Source organism: Bufo bufo, chromosome 10, assembly GCF_905171765.1.
Source record: "Bufo bufo chromosome 10, aBufBuf1.1, whole genome shotgun sequence".
NCBI classification, from domain to species: Eukaryota; Metazoa; Chordata; class Amphibia; order Anura; family Bufonidae; genus Bufo; species Bufo bufo.
Genome location: NC_053398.1, coordinates 22,281,593 through 22,300,940, shown reverse-complemented (window position 1 = coordinate 22,300,940; position 19,348 = coordinate 22,281,593). Strand labels below are relative to the sequence as shown.

General features: G+C 43.9%; 1 protein-coding gene across 16 annotated transcripts in view; it reads left to right on the top strand.

Moving 5' to 3' along the window:
- Positions 1-16,334, top strand: part of CELF1 (CUGBP Elav-like family member 1) — a 44,778-nt gene extending 28,444 nt beyond the window's left edge. For 4 of the 16 annotated variants that reach the window (XM_040409233.1, XM_040409223.1, XM_040409225.1 and 1 more), the window contains 7 exons: positions 3,626-3,787; positions 4,413-4,515; positions 4,717-4,845; positions 7,637-7,747; positions 7,943-8,128; positions 9,168-9,311; positions 10,122-10,260. In XM_040409233.1, coding sequence (XP_040265167.1) covers positions 3,626-3,787; positions 4,413-4,515; positions 4,717-4,845; positions 7,637-7,747; positions 7,943-8,128; positions 9,168-9,311; positions 10,122-10,249 — 963 coding nt within the window. In that variant the 3' untranslated portion in view covers positions 10,250-10,260. Of the gene's footprint in view, positions 1-3,625; positions 3,788-4,412; positions 4,516-4,716; positions 4,846-7,636; positions 7,748-7,942; positions 8,129-9,167; positions 9,312-10,121; positions 10,289-14,985 lie in introns of those variants that run through there. The other 12 variants (XM_040409230.1, XM_040409222.1, XM_040409226.1 and 9 more) reach the window with 8 other exon arrangements.
- The last annotated feature ends 3,014 nt before the right edge of the window (positions 16,335-19,348 follow it).

Below are 19,348 nucleotides of genomic sequence, written 5' to 3'. Positions count from 1 at the left end.
ATAACAAAATCAAGATATAGCATTATCTCCAATAATATAAACGGTTATTACACATAAACCCACAACATTACCCCCCCGCCCCACTTGAGACAGATTTAGAGTATTACAAAGCAATTTCCAATCGCTTTAAGGCATTAACAGTCGAATGGTATCCCATAGAACCTAGTAGCCGAAGTAAATCTGATCCATAACAAACCCCAGAATTCACGTAAATATATTAACATGCACATTACTCATCACCCTAGATTATCCCTAATCCCTCTAGTAAGAGCTAGCCACGGGCTACACACTCCTGATCTATTCATCCAAAGGCCCCAGATATTTTCAAATTTCGACAAGCAATTGCGCTTAATATACACCCCTCTCTCCATCCTTATTACAACATTCAATCTTGCAATAAATTCAGCGGCATTAGGAGGAAGAGGCTGTATCCACTTAGCAGCCAACGTTTTACATGCTTGATATAATAATCTATTAATTCCAGTGACAATATAATCTTGTAAATTATCAGTGTCAAAAATACCAAGCAAACACATTCTAGGATCAAGATCATATTGTGCACTATATATCTTGTTAATTAACGTTATCGCATCACTCCAATACCGTTTTAGGGCACTGCAGCTCCATAACATATGGAATAGTCCAGCCTCTTCCTCACGACATTTCGGACATGTGGAATCTCCTCTATATCCAATTTTAAATAGAAACGCTGGGGATTTATGCGTCCTGTGTAACATGTACAGTTGTGATAATCTAGCCGCTTCACTAAGGGACAAATTTGGGGTCAGAGCCAATGTTTCCTCCCACTGGGTATCAGTTATTTCACCCACATCCTTTTCCCATTGCATTTTTACCTTCAGAGGAAACTTTTTTTTAAATACTCTCCCAGGAGCTCAAGGTAGATGGTTGAAATAGCTCCTTTCACTGAACCCACCTCTACTATCTTACCAAGTATTCGACTAGAAGTAAACTGCAATGATATAATTTTGGACTGTGATTCAAGAGCATGTCTTAATCGCAAGTATTTATAAAAATGAACGGAAGGTAGCTTGAACTCCGAACTTAACTGCGGAAACGGTTTCAAAATACCCTGAGAGTATAACTGACTAATATTCCAGAGGCCATTCCTTTCCCATTGGGAGAAGCCTTCCAGACAAAACAGCTCTGGCTAAGGGCTTTTTCACACCTGCGTTCTTGTTTTCCGGCATAGAGTTCCGTCGTCGGGGCTCTATGCCGGAAGAATCCTGATCAGGATTATCCCAATGCATTCTGAATGGAGAGAAATCCGTTCAGGATGCATCAGGATGTCTTCAGTTCCAGAACGGAACGTTTTTTGGCCGGAGAAAATACTGCAGCATGCTGCGCTTTTTGCTCCGGCCAAAAATCCGGAACACTTGCCGCAATGCCGTATCCGGAATTAATGCCCATTGAAAGGCATTGATCCGGATCCGGCCTTAAGCTAAACGTCGTTTCGGCGCATTGCCGGAGCCGACATTTAGCTTTTTTTGAATGGTTACCATGGCTGCCGGGACGCTAAAGTCCTGGCAGCCATGGTAAAGTGTAGCGGGGAGCAGCATACTTACCGTCCGTGCGGCTCCTGGGGCGCTCCAGAGTGACGTCAGGGCGCCCCAAGCGCATGGATCATGTGATCGCATTGGACACGTCATCCATGCGCATGGGGCGCTCTGACGTCACTCTGGAGCGCCCCGGGAGCCGCACGGACTGTAAGTATATCGCTCCCCGCTCCTACTATGGCAACCAGGACTTTAATAGCGTCCTGGGTGCCATAGTAACACTGAAAGCATTTTGAAGACGGTTCCGTCTTCAAATGCTTTCAGTACACTTGCGTTTTTCCGGATCCGTAGTGTAATTCCGGCAAGTGGAGTACATGCCGGATCCGGACAACGCAAGTGTGAAAGAGGCCTTAGCCTTACTATGCCATATAGGTGAGATGTGTATTAACCCTGTGATTCCCAAAACCTCTTTAATCTTCCCCCATACCTTCCTCATAAGCCCAATAATCGAGGCCAAAACTGCTCTCCCTCACTTCCCATACAGACTTGCTGTAGCCAGCAGCTCCCTGCCAGCCAATCAGATTGGATTACTGAGAGACACGCCTCCTCACTCTGAAGCCTACTGCAGGCATGCAGTGTGAAGGACCGCCCCTCTGTCTTCCTGTCTTAGCCAGAGACAGACGAGCCCTAGCAACTGTCTTTTAAGGGGGCAGAGGGCATTAATGAAAGCTGTTATTATAAGGTAATTACAGATCTTTTGTCAATCATTGACAGACTAACTCAGGTATACATGCCTAGCTCTAGTAAACTAGCAAAAAAAAGACAGTTACCCTTTAATTTCTGCTATCAAAACTTTCCTGTAGGGCAGAGCAACCAGGATGTTCCTCCTGCTTCAGTTTCTCTGTTAGCAAAGAAGGTACATGCATATGGCAATAGGCTGGTTGTATGTAGCTTCCAGTCAGCAGAGGGTGTATAGGAGGTGAGTAGATTATTGCTGTGACCCCCAGGGCAGGGGAATGTGATTTGACTACTGGAAAACTGGAAGTGGGGTACTGCTATGACTGCTAGCATGTGCAGTGAAGGAGCCGTTGAGTGCTCGTACACATTTACATTCACACAGGGTGATTAATGTTGCAGTACTGCATCACAGAGACCAAAAAAAAGCATTTGAGCACATTTGGTTTTTGCCTTAATTATGGTACCACTGCAGTGAAAATGCCTGTTATGTAACTGTATTTTGGCAATTTGAAGGACAACCTTGAACATCCCTGCACACCTGTGGACCTGGCCTTATAGCACAAGACTAAGGCCTCCTGGACACGACCGTATGGATTTTTCAGTTTTTCACGGATCAGTTTTTTATTTCAGTAGTATTTCAGTTTTTTTCCGTTTTGGTTTCCGTTTGTGATCCATTTTTTGTGGATCGCAAACGGAAACAGAAGCATAGAATAATGTTTAACCTGTAAGTACATTACAAAAACTCGGCTGGGCATAACATTTTCAATAGATGGTTCCGCAAAAACGGAACGGATAGGGATGCATTCCGTTGACTTGAATGGAGCCACGGATCATTATTTGCGGGCAATAATAGGACATGTTCTATGTTTAAACGGAAGACATTGAAATGAATGGTTCCGTATACGGAACGTAAAAAACGGAACGTAAACGGGGGGTGGGGGGAAACGCTCGTGTGCAGGAGGCCTAAAGGATGTATTAGACTGCCAGGTTTTCATAGGAACGCTCGTTAGCGGTTATCTGGCAGTCTTAATACTGGCTCCAAATGCTCGTTTATAAGGCAAGTGTTAAGCAGCACAATGGCACCTGTGGCTGAACACGCTATGTAATATTGATCTGCCACCGGCACACTTTTGCTCTGCATGGGGACGAGCGATGGCATAGCGATTGCTCCTCCCCATGCCACAGAGGGCATTGCTGCATGTAATAGCAGCGACGTCCTCCGCTAGCTATCTGACGATTGCCGAGCGGGAACGCTTCCCTCCCGACAATAGTCTGTGGCATCGGGGTGTCTAATACACTCTTTAGATTTGTTCAGTTCTGCTGTATATGAACACAGGCTTCAGTGTTTCACATCTGACCTTTTCATTTTGCAGGGTTGTTCCTCCCCAATCGTTGTCAAGTTTGCAGACACCCAGAAAGACAAAGAACAGAAACGAATGACACAACAACTCCAGCAACAGATGCAGCAGATTAATGCAGCCTCTGTGTGGGGGAACCTTGCCGGGCTCAACAGTCTAGCACCACAATACTTAGCAGTAAGTGTCGTCAGGTTTGATCTTCTCCACTTTGGTTTTTGGGCAACCTCCGTGGCAGCGAAAAACCAACGTCTTTTTAATGAAGCGAGGACTGCACAGATTCTTCTGCCTTGATTTGAGCCGAGCATCTAGAACTAAGCTGCTCAGAGACAACTGCACCGCAGTCTACTCTTCTTGTCCCGTTACCATATCATAAACCAGGCTTCTTTGCTGACCTCTAGGTGACGACGCACTGGGTTTCAGCAAAGGCTCAAACAGCTTCTTCCTAACCTTGAGTATCCAGAAGAGCAGTATTTCCATACATGTGAACAAAGCACTGGATGTTTGATATGGTTAGCTTAAATTTTTTTTACATTGCAGTTCTATGTGTTCAGCTCACTCTTGTGCAGGTATCGCCAGTCCGTGGACAGTGTGTGGTGGCTTGGCATTGCCTAACCCTTTTGCAGTGGAAATCTATAATTTTTTTTCTTTTTGTGATGGTGTTTGTTCTAACTCACCTAGCCCTTCCCGCTCACTCCATCTCCCGTTGTACACCCTGTGGATAGCTGTGGTGTGATACGTTTTCTCCCCAGACTGGAACAAGCCCTCACTCTCCTTCTCGTTTTTGTTTTGGTGTAATGTCTAGCTTTATTTGCAGCTCCTCCAGCAGACAGCCTCCTCCAGCAACCTCAACTCCCTAGGTGGCCTCCATACCATGGGAGGTGAGTACTCCATGGGGAGAACATCAGGTGTGTGCTTTTTATTTATTTCTTTACCTTTTTTTTGTATTGCTTTAAAGATTCTGTTTTGCATGTTAAGAATTTCAGCATTTCATCCGTCACAATCAACATGTGCCGTCTTTTTTTCTTGAAAAATTAAAATCGCAGTTAGACTTGAGCATCTTGGCTGATGCACATGTGGCGTTCTCATGCCTGTGTTGCGTGTTACAGGACTCAGTGCCATGCAGATACAGAACTTGGCAGCTCTAGCAGCAGCTGCCAGCGTTACACAGAACCCAACAAGCGCAGGCTCGGCACTCACTACATCCAGCAGTCCCCTCAGCATCTTGACCAGTTCTGGTGAGCTGCACATGTTTTCTGCAAACTTTCTTGTGTCCGTTTCGGGGCAACTTCTGACGTTTGTCTTCCAGAGGATGGTGCCATTTCAGTCTGGGGCTGAAAAGATTGTATCATCATCCAGAGATAGTATTGAGAGACTAAAGCGGTTGAAGAGGAAGAAAAGAGGAAATTCTACTTAGAATGAAGATCTTCTATTATAGGGGCTGGTCTCGTCCAGTAGATGTAAAGAAGATTGCAGCTGGCCTCATTTTACTTGAATTAACTTTGTAGTTCCCCTGCACAGGTCGTAGCCAGGGGGCTGCTGTGCAGGGATAGTCTGTTTAGGGGCCACGTTGCTTAATCAGGCTGTAGCCACATTACTTCATGGAATGCATTTCAATGGTGTTGCTTTGGGACTTGCTACATGCTGCAACGGAACAGTCGCAAAAAATCCATCCAAGTCGGGTTTTTCTCTGACCTGTGGCATCTACCATAGCGACTCCATTGCAATGTGTTATATCAAATATCTCCATGTAATACGACCAGTGTAGCCGGACCCTTATTCTCAGGATTGATAGGGGCCAAATATCCTTTCTATATGCCATCACTAATGAGGTGGGAATACCCCTTTAACAATAAAAGCTGTAAATGGAGATCCTAGCTTGTATTAGATTTCTTACTGTGCCTGTGAATTTTAGGTAAGCAATATTGTAATGCCCTGATTTATGATGGGTGAGGTTTTTTTAAGTGAATAACCATTTTATTTTTTTGTATAATTTACTCTCTTCCCTGCAAAAGTAGCACTTATATTAGTTATGACTTTGCTACCTGCACCATATCCAGGCAATTTTTAAGGTAAAATCATAGTAGTTATAGGGTAACCCCACTCAAAGTTCCTCAGTCGGATGAAGCCATGGTGCACCTATCAGTCCATCATTCACTTGTCCTTAGCTGATAAATGCTGTTTGTGGGATAACCGCTTTAAACCTGGCAGGCAAAAAAAGTATAGGGTTTTTGGTCTCTTGAAAATATTAGAATGTTCACACAGACTGTTCTGGTTCTGAGCATTATATGCGGGGCTGTTTTGCCTGCGCTGCAAGCAATGTCGAACCTGTCCTTTTAACAGATTTGGTTTAGGATTGTGCATAATGTAGACGTGTTCTTTGTTCCGCGTTAGAGCAGCGGTCTTCAACCTGTTGGGAAGCTACATCTCTCATTATTTGGCTGCCTGGGGATAGTGACAGTTACGTGGCATCCAGAGAGCCACGTGGTTGAGGTCTGTGATTTCAATCCCAGCTCCCAGTTGGGTGTGACTGCACCAAATGCCTAATATATAAAGCTGAGTGTATGTGTGTATGTCTGCTAAAGGAATCCGCACCGTCTCATTTACAATCGTGAAATTTGGCACACTGGTACATCAGGTGTCCGGGAAGGTTTTAGGCCAGGTCTAAAATCTCTAGAAGATACCATTCAAAAAAAAATTCAAAATATGGCACCATCACATGACCCACATTAGCCAAGAGAAGCCTGCAGGTCTTTCTCCTCATATCCGAACTGCCATACACGGTCACATGACCCTTATTAGCCAATAGAAGCTCGCAGGCCCTTAGTCTCCACATACACACAGTTTTATACCAGGTTTCTATAGCAACCCAGCCATTTTTCTTCACTGTTGTAGGTCAGCTTTAAAGGGGCAGGGCGCTGTGGATGACACTGTTAAGGGAGCGGAGTGCTGTGCAGGTCACAGTTAAGGGGACAGGCTGCTGTGGAGGTCACTGTTAAGGGGCAGATTGCTGTAGAGGCCACTGTTAAGGAGATGGGGTACTGTGGAGGTCACTGTTAAGGGGACGGTCCGCTATGGAGGTCAGTGTTAAGAGGGCAGGGAATGGTAGAGGTCACTGTTAAGGGGGAGGGGTGCTGTTGAGGTCACTTTTTAAGGAAACGGAGCTCTGTGGAGGTCACTGTTAAGGGGGCGGGTTATTATGAAAATCACTGTTAACGAGATGGGATACTGTGGAGGTCCCAAATACAGCGCTGGCAGCTGTGGAGGTCACTGTTAAAGGGGCGGGCGCTGTGGAGGTCACTCTTAAGGGGACGGGTTATTGTGGAGGTTACCGTTAAATGGGAGGTCACTGTTAAGGGAGGAGGGGACTGTGGAGGATACTTAAAGGGGCAGCAGGATACTTTGAGGTCGCTGTTAAAAAAAATAAAAACTTGGGAAGGTGTACACACAAGCACGAGGTGATATTGCCTATAATGACCGAAATAGAAGGCATCTGGTTATCTCCAAAATGGTGAGATTGATGCAATATGAGGGGGACAAAAAGGCTATGACGGGCCGGTAAATACTGATCACTCTTAGTCCACTACACCCTCACAAAATAGGTCCCATACCCTGTTGTCACACCCACTAGAGGTCTGGGAAGCTGAGGCATGGTCAGATGTTTGGTGTCCCATTAAATGGACTCCCTGTACATCAGCTTCCTGCACCCCTTGGAGTGCGATTTGTCTGGATAGCACTGTACACAGTCAGTAGGCCTTGCCGAAATGAATCTAATGGGTTCACCTGTAGTTTTATAGCAAAGTTAGATCAAGTACACAACTAATACAAGTTTACTTATGTGTACGACCAATTATCTGTTGGCATGGCTGCAACAAAAATACTGCTTAGTATGATGGGTTTAGTCCCTTTGGTTGATTTTTGGCATGGTGAATCGAAATCATTTCCACTTTTATTTATCTCCATCAATATAGCACAAGATTGTCTATTAACTCTTATGCATATTTCTCTGGTTTACCCCTTTTTTGTCAGGTTCATCCCCTAGTTCAAATAACAGTTCATCAGTCAACCCCATGGCATCTCTCGGAGCTCTGCAGACCTTAGCCGGGGCCACTGGAGGGCTCAATGTTAGTTCTTTAGCAGGTAATGTTCCACATGGCTTAATAGTATGTACTTCACGACACCTATGCTTCTAGATTCCTGTTCAGACATGACATTTTTGTTGTGGCTACTGTACCAGAAATATAAGGCGTGGGTGAAATCCACGGTAAAGCCACATTTAACACATGACACATTTTTCTGCAGATTCTGCTACTCTGGACGCTTTCTTTCCAATAGGTATGGCTGCTTTAAATGGTGGTCTGGGCAGCAGCGGTCTCTCAAACGGCACTGGCAGCACAATGGAAGCCCTGAGCCAAGCTTACTCTGGAATCCAGCAGTATGCAGCAGCGGCATTGCCCTCACTCTACAACCAGAGCCTGTTATCGCAGCAGGGCCTGGTTGCTGCAGGCAGTCAAAAGGAAGGTATGCAATACTGCTGGGGTGACCTGTGTGTGGTGTGCTGTGAGGTCTCCTGCAGAAACAAAATAATGGTGACGATTGAATTGTTCCTAGAACCTGAGGAGGCCTTGCTGACATACTTGTATGCTATGCAGAGCTGTTAGTCATACCTCTTTGTATAAGTCTCAGACTAAGGTGGCGCCCTACAGCCCGGTCTTGCTGTTCATTCTAGAGCTGTAGGGTGTTTATAGAAAGAGGAGCGGGACTAGTTTGCTTTTTCTAGACACTTTTTTTTTTTTTTTTTCTTTCTTACACCGCCTGTCGGTTAGTTTACTTCACACTATTATTTTGTGGTAGAATAATGGTCTGCACCAACTAATCGGACACAGCATTTCTCTAAGGCTACTTTCACACTAGCCTTTTTTGTAGATTCATCATAGCAAAAACGCTTCCGTTACAATAATACAACTGCATGCATCCGTCATGAACGGATCCGGTTGTATTATGTCTTCTATAGCCATGACAGATCAGTCTTGAACACCATTGAAAGTCAATGGGGGACGGATCCATTTTCTATTGTCAAAAAAAACAAAACGGATCCGTTCTTCGTTTGGCTCCCCTTCATCAGGTGGACAGCAAAACGCTGCAGGCAGCGTTTTGGTGTCCACCTCTAGAGCGGAATGGTGACTGAACTGATGCATTCTGAGCGGATCCTTTTCCATTCAGAATGCTTTAGGGCAAAACTGATCCGTTTCGGACCGCTTTTGAGAGCCCTGAACGCATCTCACAAACAAAGCCAAAATGCTAGTGTGAAAGTAGCCTTAGTCATGCTTCGTTTTTTAGGCCATTTCAAAGCTGTGTAGTGTGGCGAAAAGTTCCTGAAACACATGATTGGAGCATGGGCCTATATGCCAGTCTTTTTAGCAATTTTTGCTCTGTAAATCTCCCCCTTTAGTCTTGACGTTTAGTATAACCAAGTGCAGCAACTGACCGTGTGTTCATCTCTGTACAATCCGTTTTGCCCCCTTTTTGCTCTCTCATCTAACCAATCTTTGGCTCCTAGGCCCAGAGGGAGCAAACCTCTTTATATACCACTTGCCACAGGAGTTCGGTGACCAAGACATCCTGCAGATGTTCATGCCATTTGGAAATGTTGTGTCTGCCAAAGTTTTCATTGACAAACAAACGAACCTCAGCAAATGTTTTGGTAAGTGCTTTCACTGCGACGCCATCCACACCACTGGTCTCCAGCGTGTGACTCCTCCAGTTGGATCTACAGAGGGCTACAGGTTGGAGACTAGTAGTCTAAACTTAACAGACTTCAGAGCCATAAAGTTTTTAAAGGGAACCTGTCGCCGGGATTTTGTGTATAGAGCTAAGGACATGGGTTGCTAGATGGCCGCTAGCACATCCGCAATTTACAGTCCCCATAGCTCTGTGTGCTTTTATTGTGTAAAAAAAACAATATGATCCATATGCAAATTAACCTGAGATTAGTCCTGTCCCTGAGATGAGTCCAGCGTGAAGGAGCCCAGCACCGCCCCGCATCCTCAGAATCTCCTCCTTGCTCCCCGACGTCAGAAAGCCAGAGCGCCGTAATCTCGCGATGCGCGAGCTAGCTCATGCGCAGTGCCGTCAGTGTTTCTTTCCTGTGCTGGCATCAGCCTCAGGGAACTAACTTCGCATGCGCTAGCTCGCGCATCGCGAGATTACAGCGCTCTAGCTTTCTGACGTCGGGGAGCAAGGGGGGGATTCGGAGGATGCGGGGCGGTGCTGGACTCCTTCCCGCTGGACTCATCTCAGGTTAATTTGCATATGTATCAAATCAGTATTTTTACGCAATAAAAGCACACAGAGCTATGGGGACTGGGTATTGCGGATGTGCTAGCGGCCATCTAGCAACCCATGTCCTCAGCTCTATACACAAAATCCTGGTGACAGGTTCCCTTTAAATTTTTCAGTGTCTCCATTTATTTCTTTTTTTTGTCTACCCAACCACTGTGCTTGTCTCGAGCAGGTTTCGTAAGCTATGACAATCCAGTTTCCGCTCAGGCTGCTATCCAGTCCATGAACGGCTTTCAGATCGGAATGAAACGTCTAAAAGTTCAACTAAAGCGCTCCAAGAACGACAGCAAACCCTACTGAACTGTACTGCCCTGGGAAGTGAGCGAAAAGGATGTTCTGGTAAGTGTGGGATGGAAAGGCCAAGACCAGGATGTGTAACTGGAGGAGAGCACTTAGTGAGAACACAGACTATGCTGTCTTTTTAGCAGCCCCAAATCATCTACATGTGCTTAAAGCCAGAAGCCTCTTTCCCTTCTAAAGACTCTGGGTACAACTCCTTTTTTTTTTTTTTTTTTTGTGAATTTTTGCTTCATATGGAAGAACAGCTTGTACTATTTGTTCCAAGTGTTTCATTTTGGAGTTTAGGTGCCATATCAGTGATTTTTATTCTTATTATTCTGATTAATATTATTTGGACTTTTGCTGTGTTTTGTACAAATGTGTGTGAACGTCCCAACACCAGAACCCCTGGGAAAAGAGAACGAGCGGCTTGTTTTCTGGCACTGAACAGCCTCAGAAAACGATCTGTCTGCTCACTGCTCCACTTGCCATTTCTCTGCGACTATCCACAATCACCGTAGGGTGCCGTTAGTTTTTAGATTGCAAGTACAACTAGGGCCGCCATGTCACCCAGTTGAGACGGTTATTTTCAGCCCATTGAATGACACGGGACGGGTCTCCTGAAAGACCTGTTGCAGATCGTTCACTTGCTGCATATTGCTCAGTTGTAACATACATGCAATACGCAAACCTTTTTTTTTTTTAAAGGCCTGGTTTTTGTTTTTACCTGGCTTTACATGTTAACTGGTAAGGGTTGTTTTTATTGTTTTTTTTTTTTTTTATTATTTTTTTGCCATGGATGGCAAGCGGGGCATAGCGTTGACAGTGTGACGAGCTGCTCCTCTCGGAAGTTGGTGGACTGGCGTCCGGTGTTGTGTGGTAGAATAGAACGAGTATTTCATGTGCCTGTGTGTGTATGTACCAGAGTGCATACCTACATGCATGTATCGTGACGTACACGACAAAGATGAACTGCTAAAACTTGAATAATGTATACTCAGAGAAAAAAAAAAATGTGTTTTCAAAAAGTTTTTGATTTGGTATAATGTGAATCATATAGAGGCTTCCAGGCTCCTGATATAAACTTTTTATACGAGTGTATAAAAAAACAAACAAACTCAAAACCGAAAGACAATTGAAGGAAAACAAAGCCTGTTAGAATGTCATTTCTATTTTTATAGAGGTTTTATACAGCTCGGACGAGTGAGCAATATTTATTGCCTAAATTATTTCACTGGGAAAAGATTTTGTAGAATTCGGAAGATGGCAACTTTATTGTGTTTTTTTATACAGATTATTCTGCATCGTGTTTTCGTAGGCGACATGCGATGTGTGGGGAATGAGGGGGAGGGGGGGGGGGGGGGGGGGGGGAAACATGTAAAGGATGCCTGGCCGATGCATAAGTCCGGGATATAAATGTGAAAACAGGGTCTATTCATGAATGATTTTTTTTTTTTTATTTGTCAGTATTTTTAACAATTTTTGCTCAAAAAGTTTACGGATTACTCCCGCGGTCACTCGGCTCTGGTTTTCAATGGCTCCTGCCTACATGACTTTGCCTAATGGCCTTTCCTTGTAATGGGCAACCACAAAGAAGATAAAATGGTGTAAGAAAGCAGGACAGGCCAGGGCTTAGATTAAATCTCCTTACCTACTTAGCATGTTTTTCTGCTAATTGCAGGAGGGCTTGAATGGGACGGTTTTGCTTTTCCTGACTCAGTTCTCCTTGGGAGGGGGAATTAAATAGCAGTGGTTTTCGTTTATAGTATTGATGTCTTAATGGTATATCTATTTGACATTAAGGGTCTATTCAGACGTCCGTAGAATGGGTGCGGACCCCGGAAAAGATGTGGACAGCACACAGTGTGCTGTCTGCATCCTCATTTCCGGTCCGCGCCCCGAACTTCCGGTCCACGACACCGCAAAAAAATAGAGCATGTCCTATTCTTGTCCGCAGCTGCGGACAAGAGTAGGAATCCTCTATTAAGTGCCGGCGATGTGCGGCGTCAATACTACTGACGTCTCTCAATGGGCCCTAAGTGTGTTGGTGGGAAAGACTGTTTAAAGGTACAGCCCATGCAGCACACTAGCAATGCCAAGTGCAGGTCCTGAAGGGACGGTGCATGACCTAGGGCACCGCATTAACCAAACGGACCCTCTGCACAGAACTGATGCACTGTTATAACTAGTGCAGGTCCTGAGCTGGCAGGGTGTTTTAAAAAAAAAAAAAAAAAAAAGTGCCATTCATCGCCCGCCGCCTGCCCTGCATTAGTCGAACAGTATTGGTTCCGCCTGGAGTGTTCCCTTTAAAGGGGAGACTCATCTATCGCCAGGACATACCTTTCACTTAAACAATTAGTGGGAGTCAGGCTTATGACCCTCGCTTGTCCTGAGAAGCTTAATTGGGTTATCCCATGATTAATGTAAATCGGACATCCTATAGCACATGACAATCTCTTTCTAAGAAATTTTTAACCAGCTCTGCACGCTTCACGAATCCAAAGATCTTCCGATTCATTGCTCTGCTAGACTTATTTCAAGCTGGCAGCTCAGGAGTCATGTCCTTTCTCAGAGGGTGCGTCCTTTTTGCTCCAGCTAGTGGCAGTTCAAGGATGGAACTGAGCACGTGCTACCATCTCAGTAAACTGGACAAAGAATTAAGAAAAGAGCAAACAGCAGGTGGCGCTATACAGAGAGGTTTCTGTGAATAGCTCAGTGCCTATACTAAACTTTTAATTACATGCAATTACAAAAGTATTCAGATCCAGGTGCTGGTTTGTTTTGTTTGCTGGTTGTTCGTGGGACAACCCTTTTTAGTTCAGTACTCTTGCCCCATTCCCTGTTTTAAGGGGCCGTACAGGGAACTGCAGCATGCCTCGTTCACTAGTGCAGAGCAAGATTGTGAAGGGGCCACAGTACTGGATTGGCACTGCCCCCCTCACTGATCCGCAGCTAATCAGAAAGTAATGGCATATCCACACCAAGATAGGAATACCCCTTTAAGGGGCAAACACTTCAGCCACAATCTTCCCATAACACCACATTGCACATCATTCCACCCAGTATTTCTCTGTGGGTCTTATGGGTGCTTTCAAACCAATAGAAGTGAATGGTAAGGCGCCTTTCACATGAGTGAGTCCCACGCATTGGACTCACCAGGAGCACCTGTCCTGAGCTCCGAGCGCTGCTGGCGTCGCATAGCATTATATTGAATTTAGATGATATGTAACCCTTAGAGGTCTGCAATGTGTTGAATAAGACCTCATGCACACGACCATTGTTTTGATCCGCATCCGAGCCACAGTTTTTGGATGTGGACCCATTAACTTAATTGGGGCCGCAAAAGATGCAGACAGCACTCCGTGGGCTGTCTGCATCCGCAAAAAAATATATATATACACTTGTTTGTTATGTATATAATGCCACATGTGTTAATTCATAGTTTTGATGCCTTCAGTGTGAATCTACAATTTTCATAGTCATGAAAATAAAGAAAACTCTTTGAATGAGAAGGTGTGTCCAAACTTTTGGTCTGTACTGTATATATATATATATATAACCTGTCCTATTTTTGTCAGTTTTGCGGACAAGAATAGGCAGTTATATCAATGGGACCGCAAAACACACAACGGTCGTGTGCATGAGGCCTAACACTGACATCATTATGTCAGTGTTATCCAATACATTCCAGAACTCGAAGGGTTACATAGCATCATAAATCAATATAATGCTATGTGACCCCCGTCAGTGCTGGGAGGTCAGGACGGGAGCGGTTTCATCCGGAGCGTGACACTCGCTCATCTGAAAGGGGCCTAAAGCAAGTTTTGCCCAACAAGGATAAATGGATAAATGATGATGCGTGTTTTGAGACCACATGACCTGCCCCTCGCCCCCAGTCTTTGGCTCCTCTGATGTTCACATCACAGACTACCTAAACGAGCATAACCCATACCCCAAAAATGCATATATCCTCACGCGCCAGACCTTATCCTGCTGTGGCCCAGCAACCGTATGCAGGAGGAGACTGAAAACCAGAGTTTGGACGCTGACTGTTTTGAAATGATTTTTATTTTATTTTTTAAATGCACATTAAGTGTTGCCGAAAAGAAGAGAATTCCTCCTTGGCTCCATGGGAAGCTTTGCGATGATCACTGTACTTGTGATAAAAGTGGCACAATAAAAAAACAAAACGCAGCCTCTGCTTTACGTAGCGGTGTGTCAGGCAATAGTGAGATTTTTTTTTTCTGTCTAAGGTTCTCTCCGTTAGTCAATGTGTTTGTATTCAGAGCTGGGATGTTGTCTTGGAGGTGCTAGTCAATGTGACCACAGAAGCCCATAGTTTACATGGAGTGGTTTGGGTTCTGTCGGTCTCCACACTGCCGCTCCTGTCCCATTGTGTCCATGTGGGGTGCTGGGCTGACTTCTACTGGGTTCTTTTTTTTTTTTTTTTTTTTTTCCTTTTTTAAATATTTTGTTTGCATGGTGATTTCTAGTCTTTCTAATTTTCTGTCTGTTGGATGTCGTGTCCCTCCCAGACCCTCTCACAGTTCTGTGTACATGCGTGTGTGTGACATTTTGTTCTCCCTTCTAAGACACCCAGGACCCCTTTTACTTGTGGTAGGGGGGGTCCTCCGTGTCCTCTGCATGTCTAGCGAGCTTTAGGCCCTGGCGCCTAGCTCCGTCTCTGTGATTTGATGTATTGCGTTGTGTAACTCAGTGCTTCTCCCTGTTTTCTCTGGTTTGTTTTTGTTTTCTAGATCCCTTCCTGCCATTTGTCCATCATTGTGCCTCTAAAGCATGTCGGTGTGGCGTTCAAGTTCATCGTCCAAATCCTTGTTTCTTCAGCTTCTTTGATGCTTGAACTCTCACCTCTGAACTTGTGTTTTTGACTTTTTTTTTTTTTTTTTATGCTAATGTGTTGTATTTTTTACCATGTTGTGTTTTTTGTTTTGTTTTTTCCCTGTTTTTCTTTGTGTGTTGCCAAATTGGCTTTGCTACAAAGACCATGAAGAGGGACACAATATTTAAAAAAAAAAAAAAGAGAAAAAAAATCTTGCATTTGATTATTAAAAAGCAAAGAATTATATAAATCTATTTTTCTAGAAATTCATAAAGTAACCACTTAATTTTTTTTTCGGATTATACTTGGTGCCTAATCTTTTGAGCAGGCCTAGCTGGCACACTGTTTAGTACATTGTCCTTTTCGTTGCGTTTCTACCAACCAAATTCAGTCTGTATCTCCTCTCGACTGGTGTTATGTTGGGGGGAGGTTATTTATTTGTCTTTTTTTTAATTTTACCAAAATTTTGGAATCGGAAAAGCGGTCACTTTTTGCTGCCTGCCAGTGGCTTATTTTTGTGTATTGACCCCCCCCCCCCCCCCCCCCCCCCCCCCACCTTATATCATAGCCATCTGTGTATTGTGTAGTGTTGCTGGCGCTCCCCGAATTTTGGGTTCTGCACAGCTGATTTCAGCCTATAACATGAACCATTCAGGGAGCAGCATCTTATTTTTTTTAAGGAGCCGTGTCTGCAGCAGAATGTGACTGTTTTTGTTGTTTTTGTTTTTTCTTTCATTCAGTGGATTGTGCCAAAAATTACATATATAATATTTCTGCCTTGTCCTTTGTCCGTTTTTCTTCACCGCTCAGCTATTTCAATAACCACCCCTCCCACGTGGGGCTGGCTGAGCTGATTTAGTTCTGTGTTTTAGAGGTAAAAGTGCAAAGCAGGGGTGTAAAATATATATATATTTTTTTTTTTTAGGAAAAAGTTTGTTTAGCCGCATCCTTTTTAATTCGTTTTCTTCGATGTTTGTTAAATGTGCAGTACAAGGTATCTCCGCTGTGTGTTCAGGCTGCACTGCGGCTTCTTGCCCCTAACTTGCAGGGTAATCGCGCTGTCTAAGACAGCATGGCGTTTTGTGGTTGGCACCGTAAACGTGACGCAATTGGTCATCGATACAGGGCAGTGCTAACACTAAGGCCCCTTACACGCGGGCGTCACGGATTTTGTCCGGATGCGTTGCGGGAAACCCGCGCGAGTGCATATGCAATTTCAGTCCGTTTTTTTTCGTGTGAGTGCAAAGCGTTTTAATGCTTTTTGCACGCGCGTGATAAAAAACTGAATGTGGAACCCGGACTTCTTCACTGAAGTTCGGGTTTGGGTTAGGTGTTCTGTAGATTTTATTATTTTCCCTTATAACATGGTTATAAGGGAAAATAATAGCATTCTTTAATTCAGAATGCATAGTACAATAGGGCTGGAGGGTTAAAAAAATAAAAAATTACTCACCTCATCCACTTGATCGCGCAGCCGTTATCATCTTCTTTCTTCTTCTTGCAGGACCTGCAAAAGGACGTGCGCTGACGTCCGCGATGATGTCAGAGCACTTCCTTTTGCAGGTCCTGCAAGAAGAAGAAAGACGATGATAACGGCTGCGCGATCAAGTGGATGAGGGGAGTATATATATATTTTTTTTAATCCCTCAAGGGACATTATACTCAGCATTCTGTATTAAAGAATGCTATTATTTTCCATTATAACCATGTTATAAGGGAAAATAATAAAGTGAATGGACCCCATCCCTATTTATTATCATCTCCTTAGCAACTATCTGTGAAAATCACATTGCATCCGCACTTGCTTGCGGATGCAATGCGATTTTCACGCAGCCCCATTCACTTCTATGGGGCCAGCGTTGCTTTGAAAAACGCGGACTATAGAACATGCTGCGATTTTCACGCAACGCACAAGTGATGGGTGAAAATCACCGCTCATGTACACAGCCCTATTGAAATGAATGGGTCAGGACTCAGTGCGGGTGCAATGCGTTCAACTCACGTGAAAGGGGCCTAAATCGACAGTTTTTTTTTATTTTTTTAGGGCTACCATAGAATTGCCTGTATTAGAAGCACCAGAAGGGGCCCAATCCTTCGATCCATAGGATACAAGGATTTAAAAGACAGACATTTCATGATAACTGCCCGATTTCTTTTTTTTTTTTTTTTTTTTTTTTTTTTTTACTCGTGATGGGTTAAATAAGTTGTATGACAATAAAGGGGTTGTCCTGAATTAGAAAAGAGATGGCTGCTTTCTTAAAAAAAAAAAACAGCACCACGCCTGTCCACAGCTTGTCTGGTGTCGCAGCTCAGCCCCTTTGAAGTGAATGGGGCTGAGCAGTAATACCGCGCGCATCTTGTGGACAGGTGTGGTGGTGTTTTTGGAAGAAAGCAGCCATCTTTCTAGTCCTGGAGAACCCGTCTAACATAAAATATGGCCTCTTTGGCCTAGAAATGGCACAATTTGTCTACTGGCCGTACCTGGTATTGCAATGTAATCCTATTAGTTTATAACGCAGTATCATTTGGTGGAAATGCCTAGTAGTAAGGCCACGCACTGCCTCGTCACATTTATATACCCAATTAATAGATCCCTCTTACAGGCCGAGCCAGAGGTCCCCGTCATAAGCAGCATTTCCGCCTCACCCTAGTTACATCCTAGTGTTCCCCATGGTGCTTCTTCTATCCACAGGGTATAACCCACGCTCCGAAAGTCAAGTTGCACACCCTCGGGGCTTGCCGTTTAAGCTCCAACTTTTATGTTTTATTTGTACTTTTGAGGCAGGAATCGCCCAGTACAGTCTCAACACACAGCTCCAGGGCCGGGCACGTGACGCCCGCTCAGAAGGGAGTGACTCCTTCTCTTTATCCTCACAACCTGTGTCTTGACCGGGAGAAGCTCCCACTACGGACACAATAACCGAAAGAGCAAACAAATGCCAAATCGGCTTTCGTCTGACTACTTTTTTTTTTTAAATGACAAAGAGAGTGGAAAAAAAACCTACTAGATTTTGTGGTGATTTTATGCATTGCCATAATGTTACCTCTGCCTTCCTAATTTTTGCCTGCTTTTTGTGAATAATTCTATATAAAGTAAAAAAAAAAATATATAAAAAAAAAAAAATAGAAGAAAAAAATCTTTTGGAGATAAACCTGTGGGCTTTTATATTGGTACAAACTGATTGTAGTTAACACTAGGATTTTGTACAGTTTTTTTGCCTTTTTCTACTAAGGAAAAAAAAATACAATGTAAAGTGATTTAATTCACAATGTGAAGTCAAAAAAAGAAAAAAAATTGCCACTATTTGACCAAGTTGTCCTTCTGTGCTGCCGTGACAGGACTCCTGAAATCTCCACCCTCCCTTCCTCACAGATGCTTTTTTTTTTTTTTCTTTTCTTAATTGTCTTGAATTTATTTTTTGTAGTTTTTTTTTTTTTCCTGATTTGCGAAGCAAAAAAAAGTTTTGTTTTATTTGTTTTTGTGTTACTTTTTTTCTTGTGTGTGAAATTGTGTTTATTGTAAAATGTAGAAAAATATAAATTCTTTAATGGTTTAAGAGGAGAAAGGATAAAAAAAATAATAAAAAAAATTAAAAAAAAGGTAACCACTACGGCATAGTTTGTGGATTTAAGAGTTCTCCGAGTTTGAAGCCTGTGTGTCTGTATTAAATGATTAACCCTTTGTAACCCTTTTCTTTCTACCCCCTCCCCCTCCCTATTCCTTTTCTGGGTATTTACAAAAATGTTTTAATTGTGCACACACATACACAAACACACGAGCGACTAGAAGTCATTTTGTAAACAGTGTGGTACCTACCTTTTGTTTGTTTGCTATTAAATTTGTTTGAGAAGACCGAGTGTGGTCCCATTATTTCATAGATTGTTTACCTGCAGGCTGGGCCTTGACACTGTATCTAACGATTGTATGACCTATCGTCGGGATAGGTCATCGATATCAGATCGGAGGGGGTCCGACACCCAGCACCCTCGCCAGTCAGTTGTAGGAGAAGACGGCGCGCAGTGTGATGAGACGGTACGCGTACACTGCGGACATCCAGTCTCCTCATACAGCTGATCAGCGGGGGTGTCTGGTGTCTGACCCCCACCGTTCTGATATTAATGACCTATCCTGAGGCTAGGTCATCAATATTAGAATCCCGGCCAGCCCCTTTAACTCCATTGACTTTAATGCAAGGTGTGTGCGTCCTGTCTTCGACTCGCCTCCATTTTTTCTGTGACTTGGCTGTTTTTTGGGGGGGTTTTATAGCAAAATTCTAGCT